The sequence below is a fragment of the Nyctereutes procyonoides genome, unplaced genomic scaffold, assembly GCF_905146905.1.
Source record: "Nyctereutes procyonoides isolate TBG_1078 unplaced genomic scaffold, NYPRO_anot_genome, whole genome shotgun sequence".
Classification (NCBI taxonomy): domain Eukaryota; kingdom Metazoa; phylum Chordata; class Mammalia; order Carnivora; family Canidae; genus Nyctereutes; species Nyctereutes procyonoides.
In genome coordinates, this window is record NW_026575126.1 from 59,209,821 (window position 1) to 59,231,556 (window position 21,736).

The 21,736-nt window shown below is 50.7% G+C and overlaps 1 protein-coding gene across 4 annotated transcripts in view; it reads right to left on the bottom strand.

Annotated features, from left to right (window-relative positions):
• GSG1L (GSG1 like) overlaps positions 1 to 21,736 on the bottom strand; it is a 204,533-nt gene that overhangs the window by 20,564 nt on the left and 162,233 nt on the right. For 2 of the 4 annotated variants that reach the window (XM_055339336.1, XM_055339339.1), the window contains exons 4-5: positions 18,683 to 18,794; positions 6,118 to 6,285 (exon numbers count right to left, since the gene is read on the bottom strand). In XM_055339336.1, coding sequence (XP_055195311.1) covers positions 6,118 to 6,285; positions 18,683 to 18,794 — 280 coding nt within the window. The remainder of the gene's footprint in view (positions 1 to 6,117; positions 6,286 to 18,682; positions 18,795 to 21,736) is intronic. The other 2 variants (XM_055339337.1, XM_055339338.1) reach the window with 2 other exon arrangements.

Consider the following 21,736-nt stretch of genomic DNA (forward strand, 5'->3'; position numbering starts at 1 on the left):
GGAAACGGTGGGCAACAGGTCACACAGGCAAGCTCACTGGCAGCTCCCAGAGGGCATAGGTCACTTGGCCTAAATGACTGGTCAGTGACCTGCCAAGAAGCTCCTTGCAAGAGGCTTTCTTCTCTGCTCTTCATCTCAGTCACTCTGGTGAGGAATCAAAGAGGAGAGTGGATGTGGGTCCCTGTCCCATGGGCCTTGCCGAGTAACTGCAGGGTTAGAGCTGAGTGTCTGGGGGATGGTTCACGGGGCAGTTACTTGACGGAGAGGTATCTGTCTGCCTCAGGGTCAATGCTGCAGGCACCAGCTAAGGGCTGACCGTCAACAAGGCAGAGCAGGGGACACCCCAGGCAGAGAGGCCAGCGGTCCAGAGCTGCACGCAGGCAAAACCACCCGACTGGGGAACCATGAGAGTCCAGGGGGTGCTGTGTGTAGGGGAAGGGGACCAGGGCCCTCAGTGAGGCTAGGCGGTGGCGGGGCCACATAGGTGATGGTGAGAAGCTGTCCCAGAGCCATGGGAAATCACTGAGACATTTTAGGCAGGAAGCTGGGGGAAGAGGTGGCACAGTGAAGGGGTATCCTGCTGGGGGGGCACAGATGGGAGGGGTGAGGCCAGATGCGTGAACACCACGTAGGGCTCCCAGGGGCACAGGACCACAGGGGGACAGAGAGACAAAGCGAAGGGACTGGCTTTGGCGGAAACCATCATGAGTCAGTCCTGGCCATGCTGATTTTTGGTGACTCTGAGAATGCAAAGCAGAGGCGATAATGAGGCAGATGGATATGGAGCCAGGCTGTCAGGGGTGGACTAGGATGTGGGAGTCCTGGCACACATGTGGCCACTGAGACTCATGTCAAATGGGGACAGAAGAGGTCCCAGAAAGGGCCCCGGGAGCATGGCCATTTAACAGAATGGGGGAGGAGAGGAGTGGCTGTTGGGAGGAGGGTGTGTGTGCAGAGTTTCAGGGCCCCTGGGAGCTGTTTGGGGCAGTGTGAGTGTGGGGGAGGTGGTAGACAGTGACAGAGAGGTAACAAAGTGGAGACAGCCCTTCCAAGAGTTTCCCTACAACAGATGGGAGGTAGCAGACAGCAGAGAGCCCCCCTCTGCAACAGGCAGGGAGATGGATAAAGATGGGGCTCAGGCCCTCAATGGTGTAGGAGTCATTCAGGTCTGTGCCCATCATTCAGGTCTGTGCTCAGGGTCGGCCTCGGGGCCTAGGGAAGGCTGTGTGCCACCCAGGAAGGAGGCCTGGGGAGAGCTCCTAATCCATGGTCTCATGCTGGTAATATTAAATTCTCTGGGGCCACCAGCTCCCACCCCCAACGCTGTGGGAGGAAGAGAGAGAGCAGAGACTCAGGTCCAACTTCCGCTAATAAATCACCCAAACTGCTCAGATTTTCCTAAATACACTTGTGTGATCCCCCTCCTGGCCTCTGCTCGTGCTGTTGCCTGGGCCTGAGAACGCCTTCTCTCACCCGCTGCCCATCTGGCTGGCGAGCAAGGCACGTGTCTCTAAAAACTTGGCTCAAGGGTCTCATCTCTGAAAGCCCTTTTATCCGCCAGCTGCCCTGGGGTGGGCCTGGGCCCTCCGCCTGCTGTCACCTCCAGGAGACCCCATGGCTGCACTGTTTTGCTGTGCTCACTGGACCCCGAGCCAGGGGTAGGACAGGTGACAGGCGAGCCTGGGGGACTCCCAAGGCAGATGCTCCTCCTCTAGTGAGCCTGGGGGACTCCCAAGGCAGATCTTCTCCTCTAGCCCACTGACACCGTGCCAGAGCAGGGGCACAGGGGGGCCAGACCTGCGGCTTTCCCATGAGAAGCAAAAATCTTGACGTTTTAACACAAAATCTCCTGATTTTTAAAACTCAGCCAAAATTTAAATATTTTTAAACCACCAAACAGAGCACATCTTTCAGCAGGATTCTCCGAGGGCCGCCAGCTTACAGCACCTGCTGTGCCCCTTTCTCAGGCAGGGAGCATGTCCTCCTGGCGCTATACAGAGGGAGGTTTCTGGCAGGGGTGCAGGTAGGGAAAGGGAGGCCCCCCCTCCCAGTTTTGCAACCAAAACCTCACTGCATTGTCTCATGTAATCCTCAAAACCAAACTGCAAGGAAGGGTTCCAGTCCATTTTCCAGGCAGGAAAACTGAGGCTCTAAGAGAGGACGTGACCTACCTGGGGACCCACAGCTAGTAAACCGGGGAGTTAATTTCAACCCTGGTCCACTTGTTAATGAGCGCATCCAGGGTTAAATGAGTGCACGCAGGCCAGACCCAGGAACACCGGGTGCGTGACGGGAAGCACCGTACAGCTCTGCATGGTGAGGAACGATGTGATTTTTATGGATAGTTAGTAACATAACTTATTGAGCCCCTGAGGCTGCAGGTGCCAGGACCCAGTGGAAACCAGAAAGACCACTCCCTGCTTTCTCTGGCGGCGTGCATGGTGTGCACACGTGCATGTGGGAAGGAGGCAGACACAAACAAGGCAGGAAAGGGGTTAATAGGTAAATCCAGTTCAGGGAGTAGGACACTCCACTGCTGAGAGCGCAAGGTGAGGGCGGGTGATCTGATTCCCCAGGGAGGATGCCACCAGGGGAGCAAGGCAGTCCTCCCTGGAAGCTCAGGGACTTTGGCTCTCCCACCCCTGTGGCCTTCCCCAGGAGGCGGCATGTCTGTTCCGTGCAGCTCAATTCCTGCTAGAGTCCAATCCAACAAGTCTGGCTTTTCTCCACAAGATGTTAAAGCAGATCCCAACATTAAGCATGCAAGAAAGCCAGGTCTGCAAATATTTACCTTTCATTCAGCAGCTTCTGACCCTCCCCTCAGGAGGCCCCATTAAGATGCCCTCTGCGGGGACAGCAAGCAGGGTGACTGGGAACGCTTAATTCCAGACGTTTCTCAGAGCTGGCAAGCCTGCTCAGAGTCAGGGGGAGGCTCCCCGGCCCTGCTCCACACGCATGCACAGTGGCCCCTTCCCATGCACACACGTGTGGGCACACACACGCACACCTGAATTGCAAAACCCCTGAAGACTTCAGAATCTGCCCAACTTGTCCTGAGACTTGCAACAGGAGGGGGGTGGGGGGTTGGTGACAGACTAGTCCCTTCCTGCTGCATCAGCCCCCACAGGGCAGGGCGGCACCTTGTCCTCAGTCAGGAGCACAGTGGGCAGGCCTGGATGAAGTGAGACCCACAGTTCCAGGGACAGGAACGGCAGGGCCGGTGGGGAGGCCCTGCACCCTCTCCCAGGGCACCACACCCGCCCTCACACTGCAACAGTCCCACAGACTGCCCTCACTCACCCCTGCAAGCCCGGCTCCCACCTCCATGCCAGGCAGAGAGGCTGCTGACCAGTCCTGAGAGCCCACATGTCACGACACTAATTGTGGCCCGCTTCAATCCCAACTCTGGCACTTACCAGCTGTGGGACTTTAGGCAATTTACTTTACCTCTCTGTGCCTTGGTTTCGCATCTACGAAACGGGGACCCAAGAAGAGTACTTGGCACGGGGCAAGCACCATATGCCTGCTGTGGTTAGTAATACAGTTACTAGATTCCTAAGATCTCAAAATGCCTTCTCCTAAGCTAATCATCCTAATCATTACCGAGCTTGATATTTCACATCAGCAGCAGAAGAGACAGACTCACCGACACAAAATGCAGTACCGTGCCCAGGACGTTACCTGGGTTTTCAAAGTGTGACTTCCCAGGATGCTGGTGGCCCTGGGCTCTCCCTCTGGGGGTCAGAGGACACTGGCCCAGACAGAGCCTTGCCCCAAATCACACAACAGTGAAGTGACAGGCCTGGAACACCCACGCACTCAGAGTGAGGCCCCCCCCAAACCCCTGCTCCTTCCAGGGCACGCCCCACCCCTCAAGGAGTAGGGGGTATAGGCAGGTGGGCCCCTCAGATCTCTCCCCTGGTGTCCATGGTTGCAGTTTTGAGGACACTGGCCACTGCAGAATTTGAGCCCTGCTGCTTGCTGCTGGGCCACTTGCAAACCTGGGCAGAAAGAGATCCATGCACTCTGAGCTCTTTGTAGGGAAGGCACAAAAAAAAAAAAAAAAAAAAAAAAAATTAGAACAGCCCAGCTAAGCTGAAATGCTCTCCTCAGAGAGGAAGGGAAATAAAATTTGATGAACCTCTGCATAATGTTCAAGTTATGAACGTGTAAAGTGATATGCTGCACATATGCTGGGAACCGTTCATCTGCCCCCACATGGCTGGGGCCTGAGCTGATAGGGACAGTTCCAACCAGGGCCCCGGAAAACAGCAACTTCTCGCTGATGGAGAACTATGAGGTCCTGTTTTCTGCCTCAGCAAAACAAGGTTGCCTGTGGCTGCCTCAGGCTCTCTTGCAGCCGAGCGGATGGCTGAGGACACAGTGTTCAGGGGCGGTTTTAGACATCAAGCTGTCTATACGGCTCCTATAAATGTTTCCTGAGTGCCTACTGCAGGTCCCGTCCTATGCTGGTCACTGCCACCTGCCCAGAGAGCACGCTCTGTCCACAGCCATGGGCACCCTGTTTGCCTGAGCTCCCTGGCCACAGCTGCCTGGTCCCCAGACTGGACACCTGACCTGGGACTCTGGCATGGGGGTGCTGTGAAGCTGAATTTGCCCAATGATGGTGAAGTTTGAGCTGAAAGGACATGAGACAGCCAGGCCTGAGGTCTCCAAAGAGAAGGACTTAGCTGGTTACGCAAAGAAAAATAAAAAAGCACCCACTTGGTGCTTGGCCTAGATGTAGGCGCTCAGAATACAGCGGGGAGCAAGACAGCGAAGCCAAGTCTATCACAGTGCTCACAGCCTACAAACTATCAAACAGATAAACAGAATAAGGTCAGGTTGTGTAGGCGCTCCGAAAAAACAGTGACTAGGACAGAGTGCGTGGGACCAACTGAGACCGAGTGATTAAGGAAGTCCTCTCCAAGCTGATGATGTTCAAGCTGAGACCTGAGTGAGTGCTGCTGGCAAGAGCACAGCAAGGGCCAGGGCCCCAAGAGGGGGTGAGCTTGCGGTGTTCAGGGACAGAAAGGAGACCTACATGGCACAGGACAGATGACAGGGTGTGTAGCTGTCAGAGAGGTTCCTGTGTGGCCTCCATCATGTGACTCCTCAGCTTGAAACCTTTCCACTGCCCCACAGAGTCCAGCTCCTCAATGCTACCCAGCTCCGCAGCATCCTTCCCCTTTTCCTCCTCAGATTCTTGTCATCAGTCCTGACAACCTTTCTATTCTTTGCCATTAAAAGGCATCATTGCATATCCAGTCAGCTCCCCTAGAAGCATACCCTGTGATAAGAATTTGGGTATGGGTAGTTTACTTAGGAGGTGGTCCCAGGAAATATGCTAACTATCTGCCTGTCTGTCCTTCCATTTGTCCATTATCCACCATCCTTCCATGCATCCAACAAATGCTTTCATTCATCTATCTTTCCACCTAACCATCCAACCATCTACCCAACCATCCACCCACCCAACCATCCATCCATCCACCCCCCACCCAACCATATATACGTACATATACCCATCCACCCATTCATCCATCCAGCTATCCAACCATCCATCCACCCATTCACCCACCCAACTATACATACATACACCCAACCATCCATCCACCATTCACACACACACAATTTATTGGCACTTCCATTCCCAGCTAGACTCTGAGGACTCAAGTGATCAGATGTAGTCCCTGATCTTGAGGAGGGACTCTGACTCTTCCACCTGTCATCAAGAATCCCACTGCTGGGTCCTCTTTTCATTTAATGCTGTGACAGAGCCCAAGAAGGAGACCACAGTTTATTCTCTGTATGCCCCCTAAGAAGCATGAGGCTAAATAGCAAACACCCAGACTCAGTTCTCTTCTTCTTGGGTTCTTGGGCTCTGATCACAAGGCAACCTCACGTCTCATAAAATATCAAAATGTCCCAGAAATTCCAACACAGTGGGGTCCAAACTCTGCCTCCCCCAGCCTGTCCCTTCTACCCCACTACCCCCTACTATGCTTCCGTGAGATCATTCACTCCAGTTTTTGACTAGAGCCCTGTAGCCACTGAGGCCAAACCCCGGGCTCTGGATTCCCAATGGTGGCCAGAGGTGACCCCATGTGCACTGACCTCTCCCGGAAGTACCTGATGGCCTCAGGGTGTATGAAGGTCGGCTCCTCCCGGTAGCCCTGCTCAAAGACCTTGCGCTTGTGCCGGAACTCAATGACCGTCTTGGTGTAGGAGTTGAGTGTGGTGACAGAGGCTGCCATGCAGCAGGTAAAGGAGCCCCACGCCAGGCTGCCAAGAGACGAGGAGAGAGGTGCCACAGTGAGGGTGGGCAGGGGACAGGAAGCCCCCCTTCTCTCCCCTCCCCCTGCCAGACATGCATTCAACCCTGCACAGCTGCATCCTCTGGGCCAGACTAGAGCAGGTCCTGCTGTGGAGAAGACGAAGATCTGGTCCCTGCCCCGCTCACAGTCTGTACACTCTGACACAGACATGACAAGAGCTCATCACTGGGAGGCAAGACAAGAGCGAGACCTTCCATCCGAGGGTGCCAGCCTCAGGGAAGGTCACCAGAACACAACTATGCTTCCATGGGGTCTTGGAGGACGAGAGAGCTTGCCAGCAGGGGAAGAGCATTGTGGGAAGAGGGAAGGGCGTATGCAAAGGTGTGGAGGCACAAGGCAGTAGGAACAGTCCAGAGACTGGCTGGGATGCTGGAGTGAGGGAGAGTGCGATTAGTTGGAGTTAATAATAGAGAAGCAGGAGGGGGGCAGACACCCTAAAGGCTGGTTTCCGTGGGGGTTAAATTACCTCTGTTCATGTGTGACCTTGGGCAAGTTGCTTAACCTTTCTGCCTCTTATTCCTCATGTCATTTTAGTGGACATAACAAGCGCCAGCTCACAATGTTGTTGCCAAGATTGAAGGAGATGAGCCATTCAAAACGTCTCAGAACAGCGCCTGGAGCATACAGTAGGCACCCAAGACAGGTTTGCTGTCATTACTACCATCCGCAGTTTCAAGGTTCTTACTACCACTCCTGTCTGGCTTCATTTCCAAACTCTCCCTCTGAGAGATTAAGTTACAATGACCCGTGTGGCGTTCTGCTCCGCTCTTCCTCCAAGCACAGCTGGCCACTCTTGGCCACACTCACCTGATGTGTACGTGGAGCCAGCCAGAGCTGGAGCATCTTTTCTATCCACAACTGGAAAGAAGGAAAGGGGGGTGTGGGGCTCGGAGCTCAGCCAGCCAGGCTGCCAGGCTTCTCCGACCCAGGGTCCATTCGAGAAGTGGCCTCCTGCCTACTTCCTCTGGCCAAAACTGGGCAGTAACATTTACAACCAGCAGTGGGGACCTGCCTGGCTCTGGCTGTTGTACCCAGTCTGGTGTCTGGGTCCCTGCTTCCCAGTGTCTGCCTTGATGACTGGTTTCCTCCAAATCAAGGGCTCAGTGCTACGGCCCTGTCTCAGGGCATCCAGCCTCCCCTTCTGCCAGCTACCTGTTGGTTCTCTCAATATCACCCCCCATGCGGTGCAGCCCACCTTCACACCCACTGCTCTTCTCTTCGTCAGCCCCAGGACACCCAGAAGGAAAGCAAGGGGAAGTAGGAGAATTCAGCCTTTCTTGCAGGGATCCCCTATCGTCACCTATCCCTTAGCGCCCAAACCATTAATAGATTCCTTGTTCCTTCATGATAAGGAGCTAATTTAGACCTCCCAGAAGCTCTTGAGTATCTGTGACAGCCCCTCTTAGAACTGTCCTGTCCATCAGAGTCCAGCAGGTGATCCCGACCTCTGTTCACAGATGATTGGATGAGGGCTGACATCTGACCGAAGGTGGTCCAATCAGATATTCTCTCCTCCGAGCAATGACACTCAAGACTAGCTCAGCGTGGGATGTGTGTTTGAACTACAGAGGTACAAATTCAGAACATGAGGATGGAGAATAAAGAAGCAGGCTTTTCCTGGGATTCCACGAGGATACACAGGTTGGTTTTGTCTGACCAGCATCCATTCTGTTAAGGATCAAGGTGCTCCCCTCCTCTGAGGCCATGTGGTTTGTGTGCAGCTGGCTTCACCCTCAACCTTTAGGGATGATCACATGGCCATCACCTGGTCAATGAGATCATCTCTTCCCTCTAGCCACAGTAATTAGTTCAAGGATGGGCATGTGACACCCAAGTCAGGCTAATGAGATTCGATCACAGGACTCTTGGAAATCTTTGTCTTGGGGTGCCAAGCTGGTGGGATCTGAGCCTGGAGCTGCTCTGGGGACTATGTTGCCACTATGCAACCTGCTAAGGAGGCTGACTCAAAGGGGAGCCATGAAAAAGAGCTAGATCCCTAAGATGAAGCCATTATCCCTGGATTTTTCAGCTATGGGGGCCCCAATTCCTTTGTGAGTTTTTCTTTCCCTAAACCAGTTTGGATTGAGTGTCTGTCATTGATAACCCAAGTTCTTGGACAATTATTTTCTATAGATTCCTCTTTTTTACACAGCTTAGTTTTAAAGTGAATTTCTAGTCTTTACGGTCAGGGATCTAATCGAGGAGCAGGTCCAACTCCCAAATCTGACGACCCAACCAGAGGAGGAGCATCTCTCCCTGTCACACACCCCTGTTCGATTTCATCTCAGCCCTCACCACACCCTGTAATTCTCCTGTAGCTTTTCTTCCTATTATTTATTATTCTTTGTTCTTAAATGAAACTTTCTATTTTGGGATAATTATAGATTCACATTTAGTTGTAAGAAATAATACAGAGAGATCCATGTACCCTTTACCCAGTTTCCCTCAATGGTAACATCTTGCAAATACAGTCCCCAGCCGGCATATTGACACCCATACAGTCAAGATACAGAGCGTCTCTATCCATCACCACAATGATCCCTCCTGTTGCCATTTTACAGCCACCCCCCCTCCCCTCCCAACCTCTGGCAACCACTAATCAGTTCTTCATTTCTCCAACTTTGTCATTTTAAGAACGTTGCATAAATGGAAGCACAAAGCACGTATTTTGGGGATTGGCTTTTCGCACTTGGTATAATACTCTGGAGAGTCATCCCGGCTGCTGTGTGTATCAACCATTTGTTCCTTTATATCACAGAGTTTCTCCACATCTGCACCAGCATGTCACGTTGTCACTTTGGTTTTTTTTTTTTTTTTTATTTTAGCTCTTCTGATAGATGTGTAGTAACACCTCATTGTGGTTTTCATTTGCATTTTCCTAATGGCTAATGGTGTTGAACATCTTTTCAGTTGCTTACTTGCCATCTGTTTATCCTCTTTGGCAAAATATCCGTTCATGTTCTTCTGCCCACTTTCTAATCAGATTGTTTTGCTGCTGTTGTTGTTTACTGTTGAGTTTTGAGTGTTTGTACAGATCCTAAATACTAGGCCTTTGTCAGAGACGTCGTAGCTTACACATACTTTCTTCCTCTGTAACTTGTCTTCCAACCTCTTAACAAGGTCTGTCACAGGGCAAATGTTTCCTCTTTTTTTTAAGATTTTATTTATTTATTTATTATAGACACAGAAAGAGAGAGAGAGAGAGAGAGGCAGAGACACAGGCAGAGGGAGAAGCAGGCTCCATGCAGCGAGCCCGACGTGGGACTCAATCCTGGGTCTCCAGGATCACACCCTGGGCTGAAGGCAGGCGCTAAACGGCTGAGCCACCCGGGCTGCCCAGGCAAGTGTCTCATTTTGTTGAAATCCAATTTATTAAATATTCCATTTATGCTTTTGATCCATTTGATACCAAATCCAAGACCTCTTTGCCCAGGTCTAGATCCCAAAGATTTTCTATTTTTTTCCCTAAAAATTGTATAGTTTTACAATCTTTATTTAGGTCCACGACCCATTTTGAGTTATTTTTTATACAAGACATAGAGTTTAGATTGATTTTTTTTTTTTTGTCTCTGAATGTCCAGTAGTTCCAGCACCATTTGTTGAAAAGGCTACCTTCCCCACTCCACTGGATGGGTTTGCATCTTTGTCACATATCAGTTCAGCCCATTTGTGTGGGTCTATTTCTGGGTCCCTTACTCTGTCCCATTGATCTCTGTGTATCCCTCTGCCAATATCACACAGTCTGGACTACCGTAACTATATATTAAGTCTTGAAATTGGATAGACTGGTTCCTCCCACTTTTAGTCTTGTTTTCCAAATTTGTTTTAGCTATTCTAGTTCCTTTGCCTCTCCTAATAAATTTTAGAATAATCTTGTCTATACCTACAAGAAGTCTTGCTGAGATTTTAATAGGAATTGCATGAGACCTATATACCAACGTGCGGAGAATTGACGTCTTTACCACAAACATGGTATACCTCACCATTGATTTCAATCTTCTTTGATTTCGTTCATTGTCATTTTGTGGTTTTCAGCATGCAAGTCCTACAGAAGTTTTGTTAGATTTAGGACAAAGTGTTTCACTTTTTTTAAGTGCAAATGGTATTGTATTATTAGTTTTGTTGTCCAACTGCTCAATGTTATAGAAATATAATTTGGGCCCTGGGGCGTGTGGGTGGCTCAGTTGGGTGAGCATCTGACTCTTGGTTTCCGCTCAGGCCGTGATCTCAGGATCTTGACACTGAGCTCTGCATCTGGCTCCATGCTCAGGAGGGTGTCTGCTTGAGATTCTTTCTCTTCCTTGTCCTCTCCTTCTGCCGTTCCTCTGCTAGTGCTCTCTTGCTCACTCTCTCTCTCAAATAAATAAATCCTAAAAAACATTGATTGTGGTACCTGTGCGACTCAGTTGAGAATCTGACTCTCGGTTTTGGCTCAGGTCTTGATCTCATGAGTCGTGAGATCCAGCCCCATGTCAGGCTCCATGCTCAGTGGAGAGTCGGCTTGAAGATTCTCTGCCCCTCCCCCTACTCATACACACACACACACACACACACACACACACAGGATCTTTCTCTAAATTCAGTAAATCTTAAAGATATGTATGTATAATTGATTTTTGTGGTTTTTCTCTCATATCCCAAGACTATACTGAACTCATATATTTTTGGTAGATTTCTTGGATTTTTCTATATAGACAATCGTGGCATCTGCAAATAAGTATGGTTTACTTCTTACTTTCCAGTCTGTATGCTTTACTTTTCATGCTGTCCTGCACTCCTGAGAAGTTCTAGCACCATGCTGAAGGAGTGGTGTTCCCAGCCTTAGGGGGAACACATTCAGTCATGTTACTGCCAGCTGGGGGTCAGGGTCCAGGCTCCCCATGGGATCTCCACTGCCACTTGGGGATGGGTGGGGCTTGTTACTGTTCCAGCAAAGTGACAGTCCCAGCTCCCTACTCCTGCATCACCATAGCAGGTGAGGGGGCACACACTTAGGTGCCTCACTGCAGCCTGGGGAGGTGAATCCAAGCTTGATACGGCAGGGGGTGTCAAGCCACAACCGTTGGTCTGCTTGTGCTTTGTTTTCCGTGATGTAGGACTATAGAGAGCAGTTATTGCTAAGTTTTCTTAGTAGGCTCCCCCTTCTCTGGTCCTTTGGCTACAGAAAACAGACCTTCGGTGGTGTGTGTGTGTGTGTGTGTGTGTGCACGTTTTGGCATTGCTGGGTTGCTGACTTCTTCATTTCCAAACTGGGATGCACTAGACAAAAAGTACATACCAATGTGCTGTCTCTCAGACCCTGAGAGAGTCTACTGAGTCTACTGTCTTCTGTCTACTCTTCAGAGTCTTCTTATGCTTAAGTGCTTTATGTCTGATGTTCCAGGATTTAGTTATACTTAGCAGGAGAAATAGGGAGAAGTATGTGTACTTCATCCTTCCAGAAGTGGTAGTCCCAATTATTTGTTTTTTGATGTTCTTTCCACCCATGCCAGAGCTTCAGCTTCATGAGAACAGGAGCTTTGTTTTGTTCACTGCTATATCCTTAGCACTTAGAACACACACAGTAGGTGCTCAGTAAATATTTGTAGAATGAAGTAATACAGATACGATGATAACACATTGAACAAATTGATATAAAAACACTGTCCTGGTTTTCATGTGGATGAAGGGCTCAGGGCTGCCTGCATGAATCTCCCTGCTGTGCCTCATCCTAACACCCCCCGGGGTCCCCACGCAGGGCAGAGTTTGAAAACCTCAGGGCTGGAACACCTGCTGATGTTTGCAGCTTGCCCTTCTGAGCTGGTGCACTTCTGAGCTCGTGCAGGGAGATACGTGGGAGGTTGGCCTGGTTTTTGGAGCCAAGAGCAGAGTGGACACTGTAGGGAGGAAACGCGAGGGTGATAGGGTCGACACAGTGGTTGTCAACCACTCTGTCCTCTGGGAGCTGCAGGGCGGGGCAGAGGGGATGCTGGAGGCAGATTCAGAGATGCATAGATGCCACCTTGCAATCTGCCCCAGGCTCTGCTCAGTGGGAAGACTGTTTACTGACCACTGAGGGAGGCAGCCCTCATCCTCATTCAAGCCAGATAGGCACAGAGTCACTGTGCAGGTCAGGACACAAATGCTCAGTCCAGGCCCTGCTCAGTGCCCCAGAGCAGAAGGGACCAAGAGCTGATGATGGCAGGTTCTAGAAGCCCAGCTAGTCCAACCATGGCCAGCAGGCACCCTTGGGCAGCCATACCGTTCCCTCCCTGGTCTCAGACAAAAGGAGGCTAAGGCTAGCTGCCTGGCCATACATGAAAAAGTGAGAGTTTCCAGCTTCCTGCTGACCACACAGCCTCTCAGCAGGGACATCAGTAAATACACCCTCTCCAGGGGCTCTTTGAGGCCAAGGCTCTTCATTGGTGATAGCAGCAGAAGCCCTACCCGTAAGGGGTCAATCTGCTGAAATGCCAGCTAAGGCCTGCAGAGAGGGCAGGGCAGCCTAGGATCCCAAGAGAGGGAAGAAGCTAGCCTTCTGTTGCCACTGCGCTTCACACAGATGGAGTCTCAGAGGCACACAGAGAGGCACCACCCACTCAGTACTGGCCCAACCTGCTACTCTTTGCTCTGTGACCTGTGCCAAACTGCTTAACCTCTCTGGGCTTCTAGCTCTTATGAAGCTACAACTCCATGATCCTCTCCCACAGTCAGTCTGCAGACTGAATGCTCAGGATTGGGGTTTCACTGTTTTGTGGTAGGAGGGGCGCTTTTTAAAAATCTTTCTCCATTTTGGTCAAATTCAAAAGAGAAGAACAAAGTGACTAGCTTTCCACTTTCCTGCCATCGCCAGGAAAACTGCCATGCTGACCTTCCATGAAGGGGTCACAACTCAAATTCCTGCAGGGTCTGGTGGATGATGATTTGGGGAAAGTGTAAGGTAATATGGAGTGGTGGGGACAAGGGTGACCTGGAGAGCATGTGCCCCATCTAAAGGGGCAGCCGCCACTCAGCTTCAGCTCCCGCTGCCATGTGGCAATGCCAGTTAGGCAAGGCCATAACTTCTAATGGTGAAGAGAAGCCCCAAACTTGGATATTTATGTAAAAGTTTTACTTTTTTAGATGTTAAAAACAAATACATATTTTATTTTTTTAAACATTGTAGTTTTAATAGTTTTTTTTTTAGATTTGTGTGTGTGTATGTGCGTGTGTGTGTTTGTGTGTGTGTGTGTGTGAGAGAGAGAGAGAGAGAGAGAGAACACAAGCATGAGCAGCGGGGAGGGGCAGAGGGAGAGGGAGAAGCAGACTCTCCACTGAGCAGGAAGCCTGAGGAGGGGCTCCAACCCAGGACCCCAAGATCATGACCTGAGCCCAAAGGCAGATGTTTAACTGACTGAGCCACCCAGGCACCCAAATACATCTTTTATATAACACCAGGGCAGGTGGACACAAAACATCACCGGGCTGGGTTCAGCCCCGGGCCGCATGCAGTTCGCAGCACCTAGGATAATTGTGTGACCTGAGCCTTTGCTCTTTCTGAGGCTGTGTCCCGGTCCCTGAACTGGGCATGGTAACTCCTCTGTGGGAGTCAGTGCAGCAGGACCAGACAGCTCAGGGGAAACAGGACCAAACAGCTCAGGACCCACATAGCTGGGGGAAAAAAAGGTAGGAGCTCTGGAGGGGTCCCGGGCTCAGGCAAGGATGGGGTTCTGAAGTTTAGGGCCAAAGTGGGGAGTCAGGCATGGGCAGGGCTGGATCCTAAGGAAACACTGACATCCTGGGAGCAAATGTGAGAGGCATGTCCAAGGCAGGTGGAGCCCAGAGACCAGACAGCAAGGGACCACTTGCCTGCCCACTGGAAGTCACCACAGGGACGTTCGGGACACATGCCTCTCATCAAGTGAGAGCAGCATTACCAAAGGCTCAGAGTCATTACCACCATTTATGATCACTGCCCCTTGTAAGCACTTCCTGTGTGCCAAGCACTTTAAAAGTTTGGTCCCACGTAGTCCCTCCAACAACCCTATGAAACACACATCACTTTACCTGCTCTAGAGACGAGTACACTGAGAGGCTGGATCGCTTGCCTTTCCAGCAACATTTGTGGAGCACACTCTCTGTGCTACGCACCTCATTCGCGTCACTGCACATGGTCCTCATCATAGCTCCTAACCAGAGATGACCCTCACACCACCAGGAGCCTCACCTCCCGAAGTTCACGCTTTGTGCAGCCCCTCCTCCTGGAATCTGGCCACATCACTTGCTCTTGACCAACAGAATGTACCAGAAGTGACAGTGTGACTCCTGAGGCAAGGTCATAAACTTGTCACTTTTGCTCAGATCTCTTGGAGTCCTTGCTCCCCGCAAGAGGCTGCTCCCACTGACTGCCTAGCTGACCCCCAGCCCCCAGCCAGTGCTGGGAGGCGGGGCCTGCTTGGACACCCTGCCTGGCCACGTCCCAAATGATGCCGCCCCAGCCAACATCCCACCTAAGTGTCATGCAGGACCCTGAGCAAGAACGACCTGGCTAAGCCCAGTCAACCCACTAAACCGTAAAAGACAGTAGCATATTTTTATTTTAAGCCACTAAATGTTAGGGTGATGTGTTATAAATGAAGAGAAAACTGACACACTGCTTGCAAGAGCCCCCTGAGTAGAGACTCATGCCATCCCCATTTTACAGATGAGGATACTGAGGTATGGGGAGGCTGAGTGACCTCATGCAACTCTGCAGCCAGCAAGAGTCAGAGTGAGAGTCTGCTCCTAAGTCACCTGATTCCTCTGGACTCAACCACACCTCCGCGCTGCCGGCCCACAGCACCCTAGCCATGCACGTCAGGGTAAACTGTAAGCCAGGCTGTCTGACTCCCAATCATGGAAACTTCTCTTCCTGCACAGATGTTCCTCCCAGAAGCTGGTGCCTAACATCAGCTGGGCATCTCTGATATCTGACCTCTTAACCCCTACCTCCCAAACTCCTGAGGTGTGTCTTGCCCTGCTGGGTGGGGAGACAAGAGGCTGGCGCTGCCTGGCCTCAAAGCTGGTCTCCTCTCTGGTGCCTGGGGCAGGGACAGGGGAGGCGCTGGGTCCAGAATTTTGACAAATGGCCTCACACATATTAAACAAGAGAAATGACACTGCACAGCCCTGGCGAGGCCCCAAAAGCAAAGGATGAAAAATGGGGCTGATCCATCTTGCAGGCCTTGCTGACAAGAAGAAATGGATCAGCCCTAATAGGGACCGCACGTTGGGCCCCGGCCTTAAATAAGTCAAATGAGAACGAGGCCAGCCCCAAGGGAGCAGAAGAGCAAGCCACGAGGCCCAGCTTCCAGAGAAAGAAAGGTTGCTGTGGCTGACAACAGCAGGCTTGGTTTTAGATGCTGGGGGCCAGGGTAGAGAGCTAGGAGCTCCTAGAAAGAGAGACCTGAGAATCCTATTACCACCTCAGGCTGTGGGACCCTGGGGGACTGACCCAACCTTTCTGAGCCCTAGTTTTCACACATGCAACACGGGGGTTTTGCATATGTTAATTTCATATCAATAACAGTAATATTAGAAGGGCAGGTGTCTGGGGCACCTAGGTGGCTCAGTCAGTTAGGTGTCGGGCTCTTGGGCTCTTGATTTTGGCTCAGGTCATGATCTCAGGATGAGCTCAAGCCCCATATCAGCCTCCATACTTGCACTAGGCATGAGTCTGCATGAGATTCTCTCTCCCCCCTCCCTCTGCCCCTCCCCCAACTGGTGCTCTCTAAATGAATGAATGAATGAATGAATGAATGAATAAATAAATAAATAAACAAATAAAATCAATAAGAAAAAAAAAGAAAGGCTGGTGTTTGAGAGCACTTACCATGCGTCAAACAGTGTGCTAAGCATGTCTACAAACTGTCTTTGCATTACCCATTCTCGGAGAGGCAAAATACAGAGGCTGAGGCTGTGGGCTCCGAGGCCAGACTTGCCTGGGTTCAGATCCTTGCTCTGCCGCTCAGCAGCCAGACAGCCTGGATGGGTGACTTAAGTTCCCTGTGCCTCAGTTTCCTCTCCACAAAGTACCCGCCCCATGGTGTTGTTACGGCAACATACCAGCGCTCCATACATGGCAGGGATTATCACACACATGCTCAACACTTAAAAATGTTCATTCCTTTCCTTTGTCACCTTCTCTAGCTCAGATGACGAGCTTCTGAGGTCAAGAGCTCAGGCAAGAACTGCTAGAGGGAGGGAAGCATTGGGTGAAAAGGGGGTCAGAGCCTTAGCTGGTTTCCCTGTGGTCCCTCCACTTCAAGGGATCAGGGATGGTGTTGGAGGGTCCAGGTCCCTTTAAGGCACATGGCTTTACAGGAGTGGAGCCAAGCAGAGGGGGAAGGGGCAGCAATTAGCAGGAGTCCCCACGGTGGGGGGTGAAAGGGGGTCTTTCTGAGTTAGAGTCCTTCCTGCTCCACTCTGACCATCTTCCTCCAAAGCCTCTGCTACCTGCTGTTCCTCCTGCCCAGCACACTCTCTCGTTCCCTCCTCCACCAGTCTGCCTGGCCACCTTCTCCCCAGAGGACCCTCCCTGCCCGAAGCTGGGTCAGCAACCCCTCCTCTGTGCTCTGAACCCCCCATCACCACATGATAGCTTGTGTACTTGTCTCAATGGCCTGTTACAACAGTGTCTTGGCCACTGCTGTGCCTGCAGCTCCTAGGACAGTGGCTGTCCCCAAGTAGGCATCCAGTAAATGCATGTAAAGTAATTAAGTGGATAAATGGTCTGCAGACCTGCAGACCCTGGGTAATGGACACCTGTGGTCACATTCTTGCCCGCATGCATTCCTTCTTCTGATGACCCCACCCCACCCCTAAATTTCTGCTGGGGGACCTCTCCTCCTCTTCTTTGTCCAAGGGTTTGGGTGGGGCCAATCCCTCCTGCTTGACCTTGTGACTCAGGCCAGACCAATGAGAGTAGTCCAGTCTGTTCAGGGTCTAAATCATTGGTCATGGGGTGGACACCTGACTTAAGCCAATCCGATGAGAGCCATAAGCAGGATGTCGGCTGGAAATATTGGAAAGAAGCCCCATCTTTCTGCTACTGTTGCTGCATTTGTAAAATGTAAGCCTTGAGCTGGGCTTGGTGACCATCTCTGCTTGGGGAAAAACTGCTTGTAAATGAAACCAACACAAAGGGAACAGAGACAGCAAAGTGGGGAGGGGAGAATGCCTAAACTCCTGATGAATCACCCGATCACCTGGATCCAGCTGTGCCTGAAGCCAACCGTGTGGTAGCTCACCCAGCATCCATTCCACCTACTCACCATTTGCGAGTTTCTGGCTCATTCTTCATTCCAGAGGTGAGTGTGGGCAAGATAAGCCAATAAGCTCATGACATTCCCTCAGCTGTGGTGGTGATTTCAGGAGAAAGAAAATGAGCTAAGCTAGGTCCATCCGAGGGAGGCTTGGGATTCTAGTCAATGTCGGGGAAAGAGAAGCCCTTTCTTCTCCTGTGATGTGGAGGAAGAAGCACCAGCCTCAGGAGCAGCTTTTACTTCACCAGGAGGGAAGCCCACCCAGGGATAGGGTTAACATGTGCAGATGATCACCGAGGAAGAGCAGTCAGTCCTGATGACATCAGAGACTCTGGATCGAACATACCCTGAAGTCCACAACATGGCTGCACCTTCCACTTACAGGAACCAACTTATTTCCGTATTGCTTGGACTGACATGGATGGATTTTTCTGCTACAACCCAAGGCCCCCTAGCTGATCCACTTGGACTCTTCTGTTGCCTGAACTAACAATACATACCCCGTGTTTACCTACGCCTGGGAGTCTTGCCTTCCTTTGGATCCCTAGCCTGTCAGACCCCTGTCAGGGTCCCCACGGTTTGCTAGCTTCCATCTCCACCTTCCAGAGCAGCCTGTATAGCAGGGTCGACAAACTTCCTCTGCAAGCATCAGGAGTGAATATCTTAGGTTTTGCAGCCCATCGAGTGTCAGTCACAACCAGAACCCACAACTCTGCTGTTGTAGCGTGAAAGCAGCCATGGGCAACAGGTCAGCGTAAGTGTGGCTCTGTCCCAATGAAACTGCATTGATGGACACTGAAATCGAAATTTCACCTCATTTTCACACATCACAAGATGTCATTACTTTTCTTTTGATTTACTTTCCAGTATTTAGACATGTAAAAAGCATCCTTAGGTTGAGGGCTGCATAAAAACAGGTGGTGAGCCAGATTTGGCCCATGGCCAGAGTTTGCCAACCCCAGCTCTAAGGTCTCAAAGTGCCTTTGGACTCTGGGCTGCTTTTGCCTTCATCTTCTGTCCCTCTCTCCCCCAGCTGGGCCGACTGCTGAAGTCCCAGCATGCCTGAAGGTCAAAACCACTTACCAGAAGGACCACCCGTAGTCCCAGGAGTGGGGTCTCCAGTCTTCGGGGCCGAGGCTCACGGTGACCTGGAACACCTGTGTGTACATCATATGGGCTACCATTCCCAGGAGGCCTGTGGGCGGAGCAGAACAAGGGGTCAGGAGGCCAGCTGGGGCTCTGTCCCCCTGTGTCTGTGCTGGGGGACAGCACGGGAGGCAGAGGGCTGGTGGCAGGACCCCAGCGGGAAGCCCGAGGGTGGTGCTTTCCTAGGCCAGCCAAGGTGCTGGAGTTTGGGCAAGAGGGCACAGGGCAGGCCTGGAGAAATTAAACAAAGGAGACACAGAGTCAGATCTGGGCCCAGATGGGCAAACTTTGTGAAGTACCAGAGAAGCAGATATTTTAGGCTCTGTGGTCCACACAGTCTCTGTTGCAACTACTTCTCTACTGCTATAGCACAAAAGAGACACAGATAATACATAGAGGGATGAGTATGGCGACGTACCAATAAAATTTTATTTTATTTTTATTTTTTAATTTAATGTATTTATTCATTAGAGACACACAGAGAGAGAAGCAGAGACACAGGCAGAGGGAGAAGCAGCCTCCATGTGGGGAGCCCGACATGGGACTCCATCCAGGGTCTCCAGGATCAAGCCCTGGGCTGAAAGGTGGCACCAAACCGCTGAGCCACCCGGGCTGCCCCCAATAAAATTTTATTTACAAAAACAGGCATCAGCCGAAGTTAGCCTGTGCACTATAGTTGGGAGAAGCAACCTAGAGAGTATTTTTCAAACTGCAGGTCTGGACTCACTAGACTAGTGGGTCATGAAATCACCTCCACTGATTGCCAGCATTGATTGCCAGCATTAAAACAACAACAACAACAACAACAACAACAACAACGATGGAATAGAATAGAAATATCTGATACCATCAAGTGTAGCAAGAGTGAATATTGTTTTGTGAAATTTTCAGTTCTATTCATGTATCTGAAATAAGAAATGCTTTCCTGTGGCTCATGGTCAAAAATCTTTGAGCCCACTGGCTGGGAGAATTTGGATTCCCAAGGATCTGAGTGGGAATCCTCTTCCATCACATTTTCACCTTGTAGCGCTGGGCAAAGCTTCGTTCTCTGAGCTTCAAGTCTTTGAACCCTAAGATGAAGACTGTGACTGGTAAGGTGAAGGGTAGTGTCGGTGCCTAGGGGGCATGTAATCATTACAGCTACCAGGATAATTAGAACCCTGGGGGCAATTCTCTGTGTGGATGGTGGCGTCGGGAGCCCTCATCGACCTGACTTTAAGATAGAGTGATAAGCTACTGATGAGGAGGGAAGGCGTAGATAACGAGGAAAGTAATCATGCTGGTGCACCTGCTATGTGCCACGCCTTCTGTGTTATTCCCTCTTAATTTTCATGACAACTCTCGGAAGTACCATGAAGTACCACGATCAGGCCTATGTACCATTGTTCAGGTTGCCCACTGCACGTCTCCATAAGGCTCTATTCACAATACAGTGTACGTGCATGTCCCTCCCTGGAGTTGAAGCAGAAGCCCTCTTGCACAGCTGTATATAGTAGCCCTCAGTATGATTATACCCATTTCACAGGTGAGAAAATAGAAGCCTGGAGTCTGTCCATGGTCACAAAGGGAGTCAATGGCATCTTTGTGACTGGTGTGCAGATCCAAATGCCCTCAACTCCAGGGCCTTTTCCATGCTGCCCAGCATGCATGTCTTCCCCCGGTTGCCTGATCACCCTCTCCTCTCTTCTTGAAGAAGAGGTAAGAGGAAAGGTGGAGATAAGGGGAGAAGAGGTGGAGATAAAGTAGAGACAGAAGAGACAGCTCTGCATCCTAGAACCCAGCGTGCGGAGTGGAAGGGGGGGCCATCCTGTGTTCCCATAGTGTGAAGATAAATGTTTAGCCACTGGTTCTCCAGAGGCAAAAGAAAAGTCCTGAATGGTCGTGTTTGCCAAGTTCGATGGTGCAACTACTCCCACTATGGCCAATTTCAAGCTACCCATGTGCTGTCACTGAAAGCAGAGCAGAGCAGAGGTGTGCACAGTCGGTGCTCCAGCACATCTCTGGGTCTCACTCCAGTCACTGGACCCCGGGCCCAGTGGAGACAGAGGTGGCTGGGCGCCTCTCTGAGCCTGGGTCAGCCCCTCATGGACAGTTCCCACTATTCTCAGACCTCAGATGCAAGCCAGTGGGAGCACTCGAGTCAGGAAATCCAGGGAGGAAATCCAGGCACCGGAGCCTCCTAAAGTCCCAGCCTACCCAGAGCTATCTCTGCCAGGCCCGAGTATACCCTAGACCGCATCCCTGGCTGTGCCCTGGCAGGTGGCACAGAACTGTCCTGGGCTATCACATCCAACAACAGCGTCCTTTCTGGTCCTCTCTGCCTGGGCTCAGTCTGTTGACAGGAGGAGAATGGTGAGCCACAGGGAGATCTTATTTTTTTACTTGATACAATTCTGGGTGAACTTGCCAAAGGTACATAACAGATATACCCTATTCTCTGGAACCGATGTATATGATTTCTTAATAACCAAGCACCGTGTTTTATTTATCCACTCAATTGACTGTTTTAAATTACTTCCAGCTTTTTGCTCTATAAGCAGTGCTGCAATAAACACCTTTCTGCAAGTCTTTGTGTATCAGCAAGCATTTCTCCAGAGGGAATAATAAGAATTTCTGGGTCATAAAGCATATGCATTTTAAATTTGAGTCAATGTGGGGAAATCGCTGTTACGCGCTGGTTGTCCCACCTTGTGCTTCTGTCGGCTGTCTGGGAGGACTTACCCGGCTCTTCACCAACACTGGAGATGCTGACGCATTAAAAACTGCTCCTTGCATGATGCAGGATGACACTTCAACACTGTTTTAAGTTTTATTTTCTCCTCATTGCTAGATTAGCTTGGGCACCTTTCACCCAATGATCACCTTTGGGTAGATCATTCCTACCTCTGTGTATATAGTGCCTGTCTGTATCCTTTGTCAACTTTTTCTTTTTTCAAAAAACTACATTTTCCCTTATTAATTCGTAGGAATTCTTTATGTATCCTGGATATT